The sequence below is a fragment of the Salvelinus fontinalis genome, chromosome 16, assembly GCF_029448725.1.
Source record: "Salvelinus fontinalis isolate EN_2023a chromosome 16, ASM2944872v1, whole genome shotgun sequence".
Classification (NCBI taxonomy): Eukaryota; Metazoa; Chordata; class Actinopteri; order Salmoniformes; family Salmonidae; genus Salvelinus; species Salvelinus fontinalis.
In genome coordinates, this window is record NC_074680.1 from 48,842,426 (window position 1) to 48,860,654 (window position 18,229).

The 18,229-nt window shown below is 40.7% G+C and overlaps 1 protein-coding gene across 4 annotated transcripts in view; it reads left to right on the forward strand.

The window, feature by feature from the left end:
* The first annotated feature begins 882 nt into the window (after positions 1 to 882).
* slc39a8 (solute carrier family 39 member 8) overlaps positions 883 to 18,229 on the forward strand; it is a 71,835-nt gene continuing 54,488 nt past the window's right edge. For 2 of the 4 annotated variants that reach the window (XM_055865644.1, XM_055865643.1), the window contains exons 1-2: positions 885 to 1,509; positions 16,673 to 16,835. In XM_055865644.1, coding sequence (XP_055721619.1) covers positions 1,282 to 1,509; positions 16,673 to 16,835 — 391 coding nt within the window. In that variant the 5' untranslated portion in view covers positions 885 to 1,281. Of the gene's footprint in view, positions 1,510 to 16,672; positions 16,836 to 18,229 lie in introns of all 4 variants that reach the window. The other 2 variants (XM_055865642.1, XM_055865645.1) reach the window with 2 other exon arrangements.

Genomic DNA, 18,229 nt, shown 5'->3' on the forward strand with positions numbered 1-18,229 from the left:
GATACTTACTGATCCCCTACCCGATACCCAACAGCTAAACCCTCTCTATCACGTCTTTGAGAGATGTATACTGATCCCCTACCCAGTACCCAGTACACCCAGAAATTCCTAAACTAAAATAATACTGTGGTAGGCTTTATCTTGGAAAGTGGAACACTCCTACTCAGGTATATGGATGGACAATGTTGTGTGTGAGATTCAATGTAAATAAGGAATTAGCAATAATAAAGTAAATGTAGATACCTTTTTAAAGGCCTATCATTTAGACTTGTGTTTCAGATTAGATTAGTCTATTTTAGATTAGATTAGTCTATTTCAGACTTGATTAGTCTATTTCAGACTAGATTAGTCTATTTCAGACTAGATTAGTCTATTTCAGATTAGATTCGTCTATTTCAGAATTGATTTGTCTATTTCAGATTAGATTAGTCTATTTCAGATTTGATTAGTCTATTTCAGATTTGATTAGTCTATTTCAGACTACAATATAAATCCAATATTCTGGGTGAGTCTTTTACTACCGTTACTGTGTCATTGGGTTTAGCCTACATTAAATATAAATACCGTGAAGTGATATCCACTATCCACAAGGAGGCAGTAAGAAAACATTACCCAAGAAGTACCCTTTATATTTCACAAGGTCTTCAGTGGCCCTGCTCCACAAACTACACATGTTAACACACTGTTATTGAAGCAACAGTCCATTTTACTATTAGGAATTATGCACTCCCTGTTGCATGTGCGTTTTTCTCACGGGGGCTCTCAATTTATCCCCATTTAATCCGCCATTTTAATGTTGTAATTCAGTGAACACGTTGCCAGGCAAGTGAGAAAGTCACAAAGAACCCATTGAAACAGCCCCCTGTGCCACTAAATGTCGTAGAAACAGTCACCTCAATTTTCGCCTTCCCCCGGCTCATGCCGAGGTGATCTTTGAACCGCTGGACCGCTTTCTAATCTCTGCAACTACTGATAGCATAGCCCTACTAGGATTCATTCAGTGAACATCCCAGAACGAACGGAGTCGAATGTACAACAGGACCTCTCTTTATCATTGCAATCCTTATTATAATGGGCATGTAACGGAAAGTTAAAGGAAATAGCTTTGGATCGATGAACTCTTTGCTCCGCTGAAAAGCGTTCCTTCCGTTTTTCTGTAGGATTGTAGCATATTTATTTAAATGAAAACTCCGTGCAGTATTTACACGTTTTCTCTTTAAAGCAAGCGACGCATCAAAACTTTCTCCAGCGCAACTCCAGGTTCAGTCCTCGCCAGATACAATGTATCACTTCACATCTTTAGTTACGTGCGCGCTTCTTTTTATCTCGTTATCGAATTGTGTACAAGTGGACAGTAAGAAAGGACAAGGCTTTCTTGACGACATATTGCGGTTTTACGGTGAAAATGGCTCTATTTCGACAGCACACCTTGAACATTTTCTGCTGCTAATATCAACTAGAAGACCGGCTTTTATTGTGGATGAGGAAAACCCACTTATCAATTCTGAGGTACAGTGCGCCATATATTTAAGGCCGTTTAACAACTTTCCTCCCAAAACAGTGTTTTTTTCCCCCCATGAATATTGTATCGATCTACTTATTCACTACTATTCCGCTAGCAGTCCTAACGATGACGTCACTTTCCTATGGTAATGAGGAAACCTTGAAAATAAAAGCCTGCATTTAAAAAAATGTCAAGGTGGATAAACTCATTCAAAGATATTACATTTGAATCAGTGTCGATTGTTATGGTGTTTATAAGCAAATGCAAGAAGGTATCAATCGAAAAAAAAATTGAAATACGTTTTTAAAAACATTATTTTAAGACCACTGTTGAAAAATACAATGTTCAGTAATTACTTATTCAGCACAATGTAATGCAATTAATTTTTATGGAAGCCTATTGAGATAGTAAGTCATAATAATGAGATAATAAAAACGTACTATGCAATAGTAACCCAGCTAGCTCATTTGATTCCTTGGAAGTTGTTGGAACGTACAATTTTGGTTTCCCATTGGTTCTGGGTTCTAGGTTCTGGGAATGAAGCTATAAGTTTATTGACCGGTAAAACTGAACTTTTTTCCCCAACATTCTGAGAACTGAAGTGAAAATTTGGCCTTTTTTGGAAACATTTATTTGTAGGTTGCAGGGATGTTCTACACCTTCTACACCTGCATTGCTTGCTGTTTGGGGTTTTAGGCTGAATTTCTGTACAGCACTTTGAGATATCAGCTGATGTACGAAGGGCTTTATAAATACATTTGATTTGATTTGATATGATGTTCTGAGAACGTTTTACTCTGGTTCCTTGAAAGTTTTCCAGGGAGAAAACTTAAAATAATGAGAATGAAAAATTGTCTTTAAAACTTTCACCAAATGTTTCAATTAGACTTTTTATTAACACTGCTAGCTTCCAAGATGGAGCTAACATTTTAGTCTATTCAAACCAAGGTTTTTAGAGTAAACTGAAACTAAAACACAAAATGATCATAAAAAAAAACAATTTAGTCAACTAAAATAAAAATAATGAACAGACCAGTTTGAAAAAATAAACTATACAGGGACTATCTTTGACTTAAAATAAAATAAAATAAAATGAAAAAACATCAATAATTATGTTCAATTAGTTTCACTCTAAATATTGGGTGACATTTTAATGGGGTTTTCAAGCTTCAGAATCTGCGGGTCACTTTGAGATTGACTTTAATTTAAAGGTAGACTCAGCGAGATGACGTTGCAAGCAGCAGCGCCACAATTATTGGTTGCGTTCTACTGCTCGGACGTTGCATGCATCAACCAATGGTTGCGTACCACATCATCGACTGTGCAGTCGGGCACCAGATTGCAATAGCATGCTGAAGCATGTCATAGTATGCATTCTGAGAACCATATGGTTCTAAGAGCTTGGTCAGAGCGTGGTTGTCCTCTGGTTGTTTTGCATACAACCTTCCCACAACGTTCTGGGAACGGTGCAGGATAGTAGCTTGGCTTTGGAACATTCTCAGCACATTTTAAGGAACTTGACAAACTTATTTTCTTTGGTATTTCATTACTTTAACAGAACGTTTCCTAAAGTTACATTTAATTTAATGTTTGGTAATGTTATAGGAATGTTCTATAACTGGTTTGACATTGGGAATGTTTTCAAATAGTTCAGAGAACGTTACGAAACAACTGTATTCTGTGGGAATTTAAATACTTCCTACAGGTTTCCTCATTGGTTCTATTTAAAATCATGTTCTCAGAACATTAAGAAAACGTTCCATAAAAAACACAAGAAAACGTTTAGTAACGTTCTAAGAACGTTCTAAGAATGTTATTTAAAAAACGTATACGGTACATTCCTTTCTCAGCTTTAAAAAACCTCTCTCTATCTTCTATCTTGTTAAGTGTGTTCAGGTGTGTTGGCTAATTGGCCACACCTGATCTGAGTGCTTGTTTTCCTTTGAAATGTGGTCTGTTTGAATGGACTCTAAAATAAACAGCTTTTTATGAGTAAAACAAAAAATCTACATGTTTATGTTATCTTTATGAAAAAGAGTCATCCAATCCAGTGGTACCTTACAAATAACTCCACTATTATCAATGTGGGAACGGACACCAGCTCATTTTACAGCCTTGTTACTACGGACATACGTGGGCTAGACCAGAAGATGACTTAAATGTATTTATGGGTAATTACGTGGTAATAAATGATAAATGACCATGGATGTTCATTGATGTTTCTTGGGAATTACTTTGAAACAGCCTGGCATGACTGTATTCACAGCAACAAGCTGGTTCTTACTTGTACTTACCTTTGGGAATACAGTGTGTTACTACATATTCACAAAATGGAACTATATAGTATATGGTACTAGTGGTGTGACTAGGTAGTGGTGTGACTAGGTATTATATGGTACTAGTGGTGTGACTAGGTATTATATGGTACTAGTGGTGTGACTAGGTAGTGGTGTGACTAGGTATTATCTGGTACTAGTGGTGTGACTAGGTAGTGGTGTGACTAGGTAGTGGTGTGACTGGGTATTATCTGGTACTAGTGGTGTGACTAGGTATTATATGGTACTAGTGGTGTGACTAGGTAGTGGTGTGACTAGGTATTATATGGTACTAGTGGTGTGACTAGGTATTATATGGTACTAGTGGTGTGACTAGGTATTATATGGTACTAGTGGTGTGACTAGGTATTATATGGTACTAGAGGTGTGACTAGGTAGTGGTGTGACTAGGTATTATATGGTACTAGTGGTGTGACTAGGTATTATATAGTACTAGTGGTGTGACTAGGTATTATATGGTACTAGTGGTGTGACTAGGTAGTGGTGTGACTAGGTATTATATAGTACTAGCGGTGTGACTAGGTATTATATGGTACTAGTGGTGTGACTAGGTAGTGGTGTGACTAGGTATTATATGGTACTAGTGGTGTGACTAGGTATTATATGGTACTAGTGGTGTGACTAGGTATTATATGGTACTAGTGGTGTGACTAGGTAGTGGTGTGACTAGGTATTATATGGTACTAGTGGTGTGACTAGGTATTATATGGTACTAGTGGTGTGACTAGGTAGTGGTGTGACTAGGTATTATATGGTACTAGCGGTGTGACTAGGTAGTGGTGTGACTAGGTATTATATGGTACTAGTGGTGTGACTAGGTATTATATGGTACTAGTGGTGTGACTAGGTATTATATGGTACTAGTGGTGTGACTAGGTATTATATGGTACTAGTGGTGTGACTAGGTAGTGGTGTGACTAGGTATTATATGGTACTAGAGGTGTGACTAGGTAGTGGTGTGACTAGGTATTATATGGTACTAGAGGTGTGACTAGGTATTATATGGTACTAGTGGTGTGACTAGGTATTACATGGTACTAGTGGTGTGACTAGGTAGTGGTGTGACTAGGTATTATATGGTACTAGTGGTGTGACTAGGTATTATATGGTACTAGTGGTGTGACTAGGTAGTGGTGTGACTAGGTATTATATGGTACTAGCGGTGTGACTAGGTATTATATGGTACTAGTGGTGTGACTAGGTAGTGGTGTGACTAGGTATTATATGGTACTAGAGGTGTGACTAGGTATTATATGGTACTAGTGGTGTGACTAGGTATTACATGGTACTAGTGGTGTGACTAGGTAGTGGTGTGACTAGGTATTATATGGTACTAGCGGTGTGACTAGGTATTATATGGTACTAGTGGTGTGACTAGGTAGTGGTGTGACTAGGTATTATATGGTACTAGAGGTGTGACTAGGTATTATATGGTACTAGTGGTGTGACTAGGTATTATATGGTACTAGTGGTGTGACTAGGTATTATATGGTACTAGTGGTGTGACTAGTTAGTGGTGTGACTAGGTATTATATGGTACTAGTGGTGTGACTAGGTAGTGGTGTGACTAGGTATTATATGGTATTAGTGGTGTGACTAGGTATTATATGGTACTAGTGGTGTGACTAGGTATTATATGGTACTAGTGGTGTGACTAGGTATTATATGGTACTAGTGGTGTGACTAGGTAGTGGTGTGACTAGGTATTATATGGTACTAGTGGTGTGACTAGGTATTATATGGTACTAGTGGTGTGACTAGGTAGTGGTGTGACTAGGTATTATATGGTACTAGTGGTGTGACTAGGTATTATATGGTACTAGTGGTGTGACTAGGTATTATATGGTACTAGCGGTGTGACTAGGTAGTGGTGTGACTAGGTATTATATGGTACTAGTGGTGTGACTAGGTAGTGGTGTGACTAGGTATTATATGGTACTAGTGGTGTGACTAGGTATTATATGGTACTAGTGGTGTGACTAGGTATTATATGGTACTAGTGGTGTGACTAGGTATTATATGGTACTAGTGGTGTGACTAGGTAGTGGTGTGACTAGGTATTATATGGTACTAGTGGTGTGACTGGGTAGTGGTGTGACTAGGTATTATATGGTACTAGTGGTGTGACTAGTTAGTGGTGTGACTAGGTATTATATGGTACTAGTGGTGTGACTAGGTATTATATGGTACTAGTGGTGTGACTAGGTAGTGGTGTGACTAGGTAGTGGTGTGACTAGGTAGTGGTGTGACTAGGTATTATCTGGTACTAGTGGTGTGACTAGGTAGTGGTGTGACTAGGTAGTGGTGTGACTAGGTAGTGGTGTGACTAGGTATTATATGGTTCTAGTGGTGTGACTAGGTATTATATGGTACTAGTGGTGTGACTAGGTATTATATGGTACTAGTGGTGTGACTAGGTATTATATGGTACTAGTGGTGTGACTAGGTATTATATGGTACTAGTGGTGTGACTAGGTAGTGGTGTGACTAGGTATTATATGGTACTAGTGGTGTGACTAGGTAGTGGTGTGACTAGGTATTATATGGTACTAGTGGTGTGACTAGGTATTATATGGTACTAGTGGTGTGACTAGGTAGTGGTGTGACTAGGTATTATATGGTACTAGTGGTGTGACTAGGTAGTGGTGTGACTAGGTATTATATGGTACTAGGGGTGTGACTAGGTAGTGGTGTGACTAGGTATTATATGGTACTAGTGGTGTGACTAGGTATTATATGGTACTAGTGGTGTGACTAGGTATTATATGGTACTAGTGGTGTGACTAGGTATTATATGGTACTAGTGGTGTGACTAGGTATTATATGGTACTAGTGGTGTGACTAGGTATTATATGGTACTAGTGGTGTGACTAGGTATTATATGGTACTAGTGGTGTGACTAGGTATTATATGGTACTAGTGGTGTGACTAGGTAGTGGTGTGACTAGGTATTATATGGTACTAGTGGTGTGACTAGGTATTATATGGTACTAGTGGTGTGACTAGGTATTATATGGTACTAGTGGTGTGACTAGGTATTATATGGTACTAGTGGTGTGACTAGGTATTATATGGTACTAGTGGTGTGACTAGGTAGTGGTGTGACTAGGTATTATATGGTACTAGTGGTGTGACTAGGTATTATATGGTATTAGTGGTGTGACTAGGTAGTGGTGTGACTAGGTATTATATGCTACTAGTGGTGTGACTAGGTATTATATGGTACTAGCGGTGTGACTAGGTATTATATGGTACTAGTGGTGTGACTAGGTAGTGGTGTGACTAGGTATTATATGGTACTAGCGGTGTGACTAGGTATTATATGGTACTAGCGGTGTGACTAGGTATTATATGGTACTAGCGGTGTGACTAGGTATTATCTGGTACTAGTGGTGTGACTAGGTATTATATGGTACTAGTGGTGTGACTAGGTATTATATGGTACTAGTGGTGTGACTAGGTATTATCTGGTACTAGTGGTGTGACTAGGTATTATATGGTACTAGTGGTGTGACTAGGTATTATATGGTACTAGCGGTGTGACTAGGTAGTGGTGTGACTAGGTATTATATGGTACTAGTGGTGTGACTAGGTAGTGGTGTGACTAGGTATTATATGGTACTAGTGGTGTGACTAGGTATTATATGGTACTAGCGGTGTGACTAGGTAGTGGTGTGACTAGGTATTATATGGTACTAGCGGTGTGACTAGGTAGTGGTGTGACTAGGTATTATATGGTACTAGTGGTGTGACTAGGTAGTGGTGTGACTAGGTATTATATGGTACTAGTGGTGTGACTAGGTATTATATGGTACTAGTGGTGTGACTAGGTATTATATGGTACTAGTGGTGTGACTAGGTAGTGGTGTGACTAGGTATTATATGGTACTAGTGGTGTGACTAGGTAGTGGTGTGACTAGGTATTATATGGTACTAATGGTGTGACTAGGTATTATATGGTACTAGTGGGGTGACTAGGTAGTGGTGTGACTAGGTATTATATGGTACTAGTGATGTGACTAGGTATTATATGGTACTAGTGGTGTGACTAGGTATTATATGGTACTAGTGGTGTGACTAGGTATTATCTGGTACTAGTGGTGTGACTAGGTAGTGGTGTGACTAGGTATTATATGGTACTAGTGGTGTGACTAGGTATTATATGGTACTAGTGGTGTGACTAGGTATTATATGGTACTAGTGGTGTGACTAGGTAGTGGTGTGACTAGGTATTATATGGTACTAGTGGTGTGACTAGGTATTATATGGTATTAGTGGTGTGACTAGGTAGTGGTGTGACTAGGTATTATATGCTACTAGTGGTGTGACTAGGTATTATATGGTACTAGCGGTGTGACTAGGTATTATATGGTACTAGTGGTGTGACTAGGTAGTGGTGTGACTAGGTATTATATTGTACTAGCGGTGTGACTAGGTATTATATGGTACTAGCGGTGTGACTAGGTATTATATGGTACTAGCGGTGTGACTAGGTATTATCTGGTACTAGTGGTGTGACTAGGTATTATATGGTACTAGTGGTGTGACTAGGTATTATATGGTACTAGTGGTGTGACTAGGTATTATCTGGTACTAGTGGTGTGACTAGGTATTATATGGTACTAGTGGTGTGACTAGGTATTATATGGTACTAGCGGTGTGACTAGGTAGTGGTGTGACTAGGTATTATATGGTACTAGTGGTGTGACTAGGTAGTGGTGTGACTAGGTATTATATGGTACTAGTGGTGTGACTAGGTATTATATGGTACTAGCGGTGTGACTAGGTATTATATGGTACTAGCGGTGTGACTAGGTAGTGGTGTGACTAGGTATTATATGGTACTAGTGGTGTGACTAGGTAGTGGTGTGACTAGGTATTATATGCTACTAGTGATGTGACTAGGTATTATATGGTACTAGCGGTGTGACTAGGTATTATATGGTACTAGTGGTGTGACTAGGTAGTGGTGTGACTAGGTATTATATTGTACTAGCGGTGTGACTAGGTATTATATGGTACTAGCGGTGTGACTAGGTATTATATGGTACTAGCGGTGTGACTAGGTATTATCTGGTACTAGTGGTGTGACTAGGTATTATATGGTACTAGTGGTGTGACTAGGTATTATATGGTACTAGTGGTGTGACTAGGTATTATCTGGTACTAGTGGTGTGACTAGGTATTATATGGTACTAGTGGTGTGACTAGGTATTATATGGTACTAGCGGTGTGACTAGGTAGTGGTGTGACTAGGTATTATATGGTACTAGTGGTGTGACTAGGTAGTGGTGTGACTAGGTATTATATGGTACTAGTGGTGTGACTAGGTATTATATGGTACTAGCGGTGTGACTAGGTATTATATGGTACTAGCGGTGTGACTAGGTAGTGGTGTGACTAGGTATTATATGGTACTAGTGGTGTGACTAGGTAGTGGTGTGACTAGGTATTATATGGTACTAGTGGTGTGACTAGGTATTATATGGTACTAGCGGTGTGACTAGGTATTATATGGTACTAGCGGTGTGACTAGGTAGTGGTGTGACTAGGTATTATATGGTACTAGTGGTGTGACTAGGTAGTGGTGTGACTAGGTATTATATGGTACTAGTGGTGTGACTAGGTAGTGGTGTGACTAGGTATTATATGGTACTAGTGGGGTGACTAGGTAGTGGTGTGACTAGGTATTATATGGTACTAGTGATGTGACTAGGTATTATATGGTACTAGTGGTGTGACTAGGTATTATATGGTACTAGTGGTGTGACTAGGTATTATATGGTACTAGTGGTGTGACTAGGTAGTGGTGTGACTAGGTATTATATGGTACTAGTGGTGTGACTAGGTATTATATGGTACTAGTGGTGTGACTAGGTATTATATGGTACTAGTGGTGTGACTAGGTAGTGGTGTGACTAGGTATTATATGGTACTAGTGGTGTGACTAGGTATTATATGGTACTAGTGATGTGACTAGGTATTATATGGTACTAGTGGTGTGACTAGGTATTATATGGTACTAGTGGTGTGACTAGGTATTATATGGTACTAGTGGTGTGACTAGGTAGTGGTGTGACTAGGTATTATATGGTACTAGTGGTGTGACTAGGTAGTGGTGTGACTAGGTATTATATGGTACTAGGGGTGTGACTAGGTAGTGGTGTGACTAGGTATTATATGGTACTAGTGGTGTGACTAGGTATTATATGGTACTAGTGGTGTGACTAGGTATTATATGGTACTAGTGGTGTGACTAGGTATTATATGGTACTAGTGGTGTGACTAGGTATTATATGGTACTAGTGGTGTGACTAGGTATTATATGGTACTAGTGGTGTGACTAGGTATTATATGGTACTAGTGGTGTGACTAGGTATTATATGGTACTAGTGGTGTGACTAGGTAGTGGTGTGACTAGGTATTATATGGTACTAGTGGTGTGACTAGGTATTATATGGTACTAGTGGTGTGACTAGGTATTATATGGTACTAGTGGTGTGACTAGGTATTATATGGTACTAGTGGTGTGACTAGGTATTATATGGTACTAGTGGTGTGACTAGGTAGTGGTGTGACTAGGTATTATATGGTACTAGTGGTGTGACTAGGTATTATATGGTATTAGTGGTGTGACTAGGTAGTGGTGTGACTAGGTATTATATGCTACTAGTGGTGTGACTAGGTATTATATGGTACTAGCGGTGTGACTAGGTATTATATGGTACTAGTGGTGTGACTAGGTAGTGGTGTGACTAGGTATTATATGGTACTAGCGGTGTGACTAGGTATTATATGGTATTAGCGGTGTGACTAGGTATTATATGGTACTAGCAGTGTGACTAGGTATTATCTGGTACTAGTGGTGTGACTAGGTATTATATGGTACTAGTGGTGTGACTAGGTATTATATGGTACTAGTGGTGTGACTAGGTATTATCTGGTACTAGTGGTGTGACTAGGTATTATATGGTACTAGTGGTGTGACTAGGTATTATATGGTACTAGCGGTGTGACTAGGTAGTGGTGTGACTAGGTATTATATGGTACTAGTGGTGTGACTAGGTAGTGGTGTGACTAGGTATTATATGGTACTAGTGGTGTGACTAGGTATTATATGGTACTAGCGGTGTGACTAGGTAGTGGTGTGACTAGGTATTATATGGTACTAGCGGTGTGACTAGGTAGTGGTGTGACTAGGTATTATATGGTACTAGTGGTGTGACTAGGTAGTGGTGTGACTAGGTATTATATGGTACTAGTGGTGTGACTAGGTATTATATGGTACTAGTGGTGTGACTAGGTATTATATGGTACTAGTGGTGTGACTAGGTAGTGGTGTGACTAGGTATTATATGGTACTAGTGGTGTGACTAGGTAGTGGTGTGACTAGGTATTATATGGTACTAGTGGTGTGACTAGGTATTATATGGTACTAGTGGGGTGACTAGGTAGTGGTGTGACTAGGTATTATATGGTACTAGTGATGTGACTAGGTATTATATGGTACTAGTGGTGTGACTAGGTATTATATGGTACTAGTGGTGTGACTAGGTATTATCTGGTACTAGTGGTGTGACTAGGTAGTGGTGTGACTAGGTATTATATGGTACTAGTGGTGTGACTAGGTATTATATGGTACTAGTGGTGTGACTAGGTATTATATGGTACTAGTGGTGTGACTAGGTAGTGGTGTGACTAGGTATTATATGGTACTAGTGGTGTGACTAGGTATTATATGGTATTAGTGGTGTGACTAGGTAGTGGTGTGACTAGGTATTATATGCTACTAGTGGTGTGACTAGGTATTATATGGTACTAGCGGTGTGACTAGGTATTATATGGTACTAGTGGTGTGACTAGGTAGTGGTGTGACTAGGTATTATATTGTACTAGCGGTGTGACTAGGTATTATATGGTACTAGCGGTGTGACTAGGTATTATATGGTACTAGCGGTGTGACTAGGTATTATCTGGTACTAGTGGTGTGACTAGGTATTATATGGTACTAGTGGTGTGACTAGGTATTATATGGTACTAGTGGTGTGACTAGGTATTTTCTGGTACTAGTGGTGTGACTAGGTATTATATGGTACTAGTGGTGTGACTAGGTATTATATGGTACTAGCGGTGTGACTAGGTAGTGGTGTGACTAGGTATTATATGGTACTAGTGGTGTGACTAGGTAGTGGTGTGACTAGGTATTATATGGTACTAGTGGTGTGACTAGGTATTATATGGTACTAGCGGTGTGACTAGGTATTATATGGTACTAGCGGTGTGACTAGGTAGTGGTGTGACTAGGTATTATATGGTACTAGTGGTGTGACTAGGTATTATATGGTACTAGTGATGTGACTAGGTATTATCTGGTACTAGTGGTGTGACTAGGTATTATATGGTACTAGTGGTGTGACTAGGTAGTGGTGTGACTAGGTATTATATGGTACTAGTGGGGTGACTAGGTAGTGGTGTGACTCTGTATTTAAATAGTTACTAGCCGGTACTTAGTTATATCTACCTTCTTACTTACTTTACAGATACAATATCATTTTCTGACTTTGTATTTAATAATTAAATATGTTGTACTAACATTACGTATGTGTAGCGGCAGGTAGCCTCGTGATTAGAGCGTTGGGCCAGTAACCGAAAGGTTTCTAGATCGAATACCCGAGCTGACAAGGTAAACGTCTGTCGTTCTGCCCCTGAACCCACCGTTCCTCGGCCGTCATTGTAAATAATAATGTGTTCTTAACTGACTTGTCTAGTTAAATAAAGGTTAAATACATTTAAAATTTGTCTCATATGACTTATGTCATATTTCATAACTATGACTTAAGTCATTATTATTAGATAGTAAGTCATTATTATTAGATAGTAAGTCATTATTATTAGATAGTAAGTCATTATTATTAGATAGTAAGTCATTATTATTAGATAGTAAGTCATTATTATTAGATAGTAAGTCATTATTATTAGATAGTAAGTCATTATTATTAGATAGTATGTCATTATTATTAGATAGTAAGTCATTATTACGAATCACATGATTAGTTTTTTAACCTTTATTAAACTAGACAAGTCTGTTAAGAACAAATTCTTATTTCCAATGACGGCCTAGGAACGGTGGGTTCAGGGGCAGAACGACAGATGTTTACCTTGTCAGCTCGGGTATTCGATCTAGAAACCTTTCGGTTTCATGTCTCATACTTACTATCTGATATCTCATAATTATAACTTACTACCTCAAAGTAATAGTGGTGTTAACTACTTAAGTAAAAATACTTAAGTAAAATAATACTTAAGTAGTTTTGGGGGGTATCTGTACTTTACTATTTACTACTTACTATTTTTACTTCACTACATTCCTAAAGATAATAATGTACTTTTTACTCCATACATTTTCTCTGAAACCCAAAAGTACTAATTACATTTGGAATGCTTAGCAGGACAGGACAATGTTCCAATTCACACTCTTATCAAGAGAACATCCCTGGTCGTCCCTACTGCCTCTGATCTGGAGGACTCACTAAACAGAGAACATCCCTACTGCCTCTGATCTGGAGGACTCACTAAACAGAGAACATCCCTACTGCCTCTGATCTGGAGGACTCACTAAACAGAGAACATCCCTACTGCCTCTGATCTGGAGGACTCACTAAACAGAGAACATCCCTACTGCCTCTGATCTGGAGGACTCACTAAACAGAGAACATCCCTACTGCCTCTGATCTGGAGGACTCACTAAACAGAGAACATCCCTCGTCATCCCTACTGCCTCTGATCTGGAGGACTCACTAAACAGAGAACATCCCTGGTCATCCCTACTGCCTCTGATCTGGAGGACTCACTAAACAGAGAACATCCCTGGTCGTCTTTACTGCCTCTGATCTGGACGACTCACTAAACAGAGAACATCCCTGGTCCTCCCTACTGCCTCTGATCTGGACGACTCACTAAACAGAGAACATCCCTGGTCGTCCCTACTGCCTCTGATCTGGTGGACTCATTAAACAGAGAACATCCCTGGTCATCCCTACTGCCTCTGATCTGGACGACTCACTAAACAGAGAACATCCCTGGTCCTCCCTACTGCCTCTGATCTGGTGGACTCATTAAACAGAGAACATCCCTGGTCATCCCTTCTAGCCTCTTATCTGGAGGACTCACTAAACAGAGAACATCCCTGGTCGTCCCTACTGCCTCTGATCTGGTGGACTCATTAAACAGAGAACATCCCTGGTCCTCCCTTCTAGCCTCTGATCTGGAGGACTCACTAAACAAAGAACATCCCTGGACATCCCTACTGCCTCTGATCTGGTGGACTCACTAAACAGAGAACATTCCTGGTAATCCCTACTGCCTCTGATCTGGAGGACTCACTAAACAGAGAACATCCCTGGTCCTCCCTTCTAGCCTCTGATCTGGAGGACTCACTAAACAAAGAACATCCCTGGACATCCCTACTGCCTCTGATCTGGAGGACTCACTAAACAGAGAACATCCCTGGTCATCCCTACTGCCTCTGATCTGGACGACTCACTAAACAGAGAACATCCCTGGTCATCCCTACTGCCTCTGATCTGGAGGACTCACTAAACAGAGAACATCCCTGGTCATCCCTACTGCCTCTGATCTGGACGACTCACTAAACAGAGAACATCCCTGGTCGTCCCTACTGCCTCTGATCTGGACGACTCACTAAACAGAGAACATCCCTGGTCGTCCCTACTGCCTCTGATCTGGACGACTCACTAAACAGAGAACATCCCTGGTCGTCTACTGCCTCTGATCTGGACGACTCACTAAACAGAGAACATCCCTGATCATCCCTACTGCCTCTGATCTGGAGGACTCACTAAACAGAGAACATCCCTGGTCATCCCTACTGCCTCTGATCTGGAGGACTCACTAAACAGAGAACATCCCTGGTCGTCCCTACTGCCTCTGATCTGGTGGACTCATTAAACAGAGAACATCCCTGGTCATCCCTACTGCCTCTGATCTGGACGACTCACTAAACAGAGAACATCCCTGGTCATCCCTACTGCCTCTGATCTGGACGACTCACTAAACAGAGAACATCCCTGGTCGCCCCTACTGCCTCTGATCTGGAGGACTCATTAAACAGAGAACATCCCTGGTCATCCCTACTGTCACGTTCCTGACCTGTTTTCTGTTGTTTTGTATGTGTTTAGTTGGTCAGGGCGTGAGTTGGGGTGGGTATTCTATGTTGTGTGTCTAGTTCGTCTGTTTCTGTGTTCAGCCTAATATGGTTCTCAAACAGAGACAGCTGTCAATCGTTGTCCCTGATTGAGAATCATATATAGGTGGCTTGTTTTGTGTTGGGGATTGTGGGTGGTTGTTTCCTGTCTCTGTGTTTGTGTTCTGCACCAGCTAGGACTGTGACGGTATGTTCTTTTGTTATTTTGTATAGTGTTTTTGTTTTGTCTAATTAAATTCATTATGTCAAATTACCACGCTGCACATTGGTCCTCTGATCCTTCTCGCCTCTCCTCGTCTGAGGAGGAGGACGAAGTAGACTGCCGTTACACCTACTGCCTCTGATCTGGACGACTCACTAAACAGAGAACATCCCTGGTCATCCCTACTGCCTCTGATCTGGCGGACTCACTAAACAGAGAACATCCCTGGTCGTCCCTACTGCCTCTGATCTGGACGACTCACTAAACAGAGAACATCCCTGGTCGTCCCTACTGCCTCTGATCTGGACGACTCACTAAACAGAGAACATCCCTGGTCGTCCCTACTGCCTCTGATCTGGAGGACTCACTAAACAGAGAACATCCCTGGTCGTCCCTACTGCCTCTTATCTGGCGGACTCACTAAACAGAGAACATCCCTGGTCGTCCCTACTGCCTCTGATCTGGACGACTCACTAAACAGAGAACATCCCTGGTCGTCCCTACTGCCTCTGATCTGGACGACTCACTAAACAGAGAACATCCCTGGTCGTCCCTACTGCCTCTGATCTGGACGACTCACTAAACAGAGAACATCCCTGGTCGTCCCTACTGCCTCTGATCTGGAGGACTCACTAAACAGAGAACATCCCTGGTCCTCCCTACTGCCTCTGATCTGGAGGACTCACTAAACAGAGAACATCCCTGGTCGTCCCTACTGCCTCTGATCTGGACGACTCACTAAACACACATGCTTTGTTTGTAAATGATGTCTGAATGTTGTACTGTGCCCCTGGCTATCCATAAAAAAAAATGTAAAACAAGAAAATGGTGGCATCTGGTTTGCTTAACAAAAATAATTTTAAATGATTTATGCTTTTGGTTTTACTTTTGATAGTTAAGTATATTTAAAACCAAATGCTTTTAGACTTTTACTCAAGTAGTATTTTACTGGGTGACTTTCATTTTTGCTTGAGTCATTTTATATTAAGGTATCTTTACTTTTACTCAAGTATGACAATAGGATTTTTTTCCCACAACTGCAAAATAATGACTTACCATCTCATAATTATGACTCACAATCTCGTAATTATAACTTACTATCTCATATCTCATAATTATTACTTACTATCTCATTACTTGTAGTCAGATCTTGGTTTTTTTTTGGTGGTAGGAATGGGGCTTCCATATATTTTGATCAGTCAGGAAAATAAATACATTACATGAATATGTTGGATTGTATAAATGTCTTATTAACGCAATCACGATCACTGCTGTGTCTTAAATAATCCCTTATTGTTCCATTACATCACAGTTATAAAACATAAAACATGGCTAATCGGGCACCAGGCTGTGTTATATCCTCATGTTGACAGTAATGTGAGTCCTTCTCTGTCTGTCCCCTGCAGTGTCCCTCTGTGGGACAGATCTTGTCCCACTATGGGTTGACTAACGCCAGTCAGCTGACAGTGGAGCATCTGGAGAGGATCTGTCCTGCTGTGTTGACTCAGGTGCTGCTGCCTTCCTGCCCATATAAAAAAAAAATGGCCCTGCAGCCTGTTACCTACCATGGTGAGTACAATTTAAAAAACCCACGGTACTGAAACCTGTTACCTACCACGGTGAGTACCATACTAACCCACGGTACTGAAACCTGTTACCTACCACGGTGAGTACCATACTAACCCACGGTACTGAAACCTGTTACCTACCATGGTGAGTACAATTTAAAAAACCCACGGTACTGAAACCTGTTACCTACCACGGTGAGTACCATACTAACCCACGGTACTGAAACCTGTTACCTACCATGGTGAGTACAATTTAAAAAACCCACGGTACTGAAACCTGTTACCTACCACGGTGAGTACCATACTAACCCACGGTACTGAAACCTGTTACCTACCATGGTGAGTACAATTTAAAAACCCCACGGTACTGAAACCTGTTACCTACCACGGTGAGTACCATACTAACCCACGGTACTGAAACCTGTTACCTACCATGGTGAGTACCATACTAACCCACGGTACTGAAACCTGTTACCTACCACGGTGAGTACCATACTAACCCCACGGTACTGAAACCTGTTACCTACCACGGTGAGTACCATACTAACCCACGGTACTGAAACCTGTTACCTACCATGGTGAGTACAATTTAAAAAACCCACGGTACTGAAACCTGTTACCTACCATGGTGAGTACAATTTAAAAAACCCACGGTACTGAAACCTGTTACCTACCATGGTGAGTACAATTTAAAAAACCCACGGTACTGAAACCTGTTACCTACCACGGTGAGTACCATACTAACCCACGGTACTGAAACCTGTTACCTACCATGGTGAGTACAATTTAAAAAACCCACGGTACTGAAACCTGCTACCTACCACGGTGAGTACCATACTAACCCACGGTACTGAAACCTGTTACCTACCATGGTGAGTACAATTTAAAAAACCCACGGTACTGAAACCTGTTACCTACCACGGTGAGTACCATACTAACCCACGGTACTGAAACCTGTTACCTACCATGGTGAGTACAATTTAAAAAACCCACGGTACTGAAACCTGTTACCTACCACGGTGAGTACCATACTAACCCACGGTACTGAAACCTGTTACCTACCATGGTGAGTACAATTTAAAAAACCCACGGTACTGAAACCTGTTACCTACCACGGTGAGTACCATACTAACCCACGGTACTGAAACCTGTTACCTACCATGGTGAGTACCATACTAACCCACGGTACTGAAACCTGTTACCTACCACGGTGAGTACCATACTAACCCACGGTACTGAAACCTGTTACCTACCACGGTGAGTACCATACTAACCCACGGTACTGAAACCTGTTACCTACCATGGTGAGTACCATACTAACCCACGGTACTGAAACCTGTTACCTACCACGGTGAGTACCATACTAACCCACGGTACTGAAACCTGTTACCTACC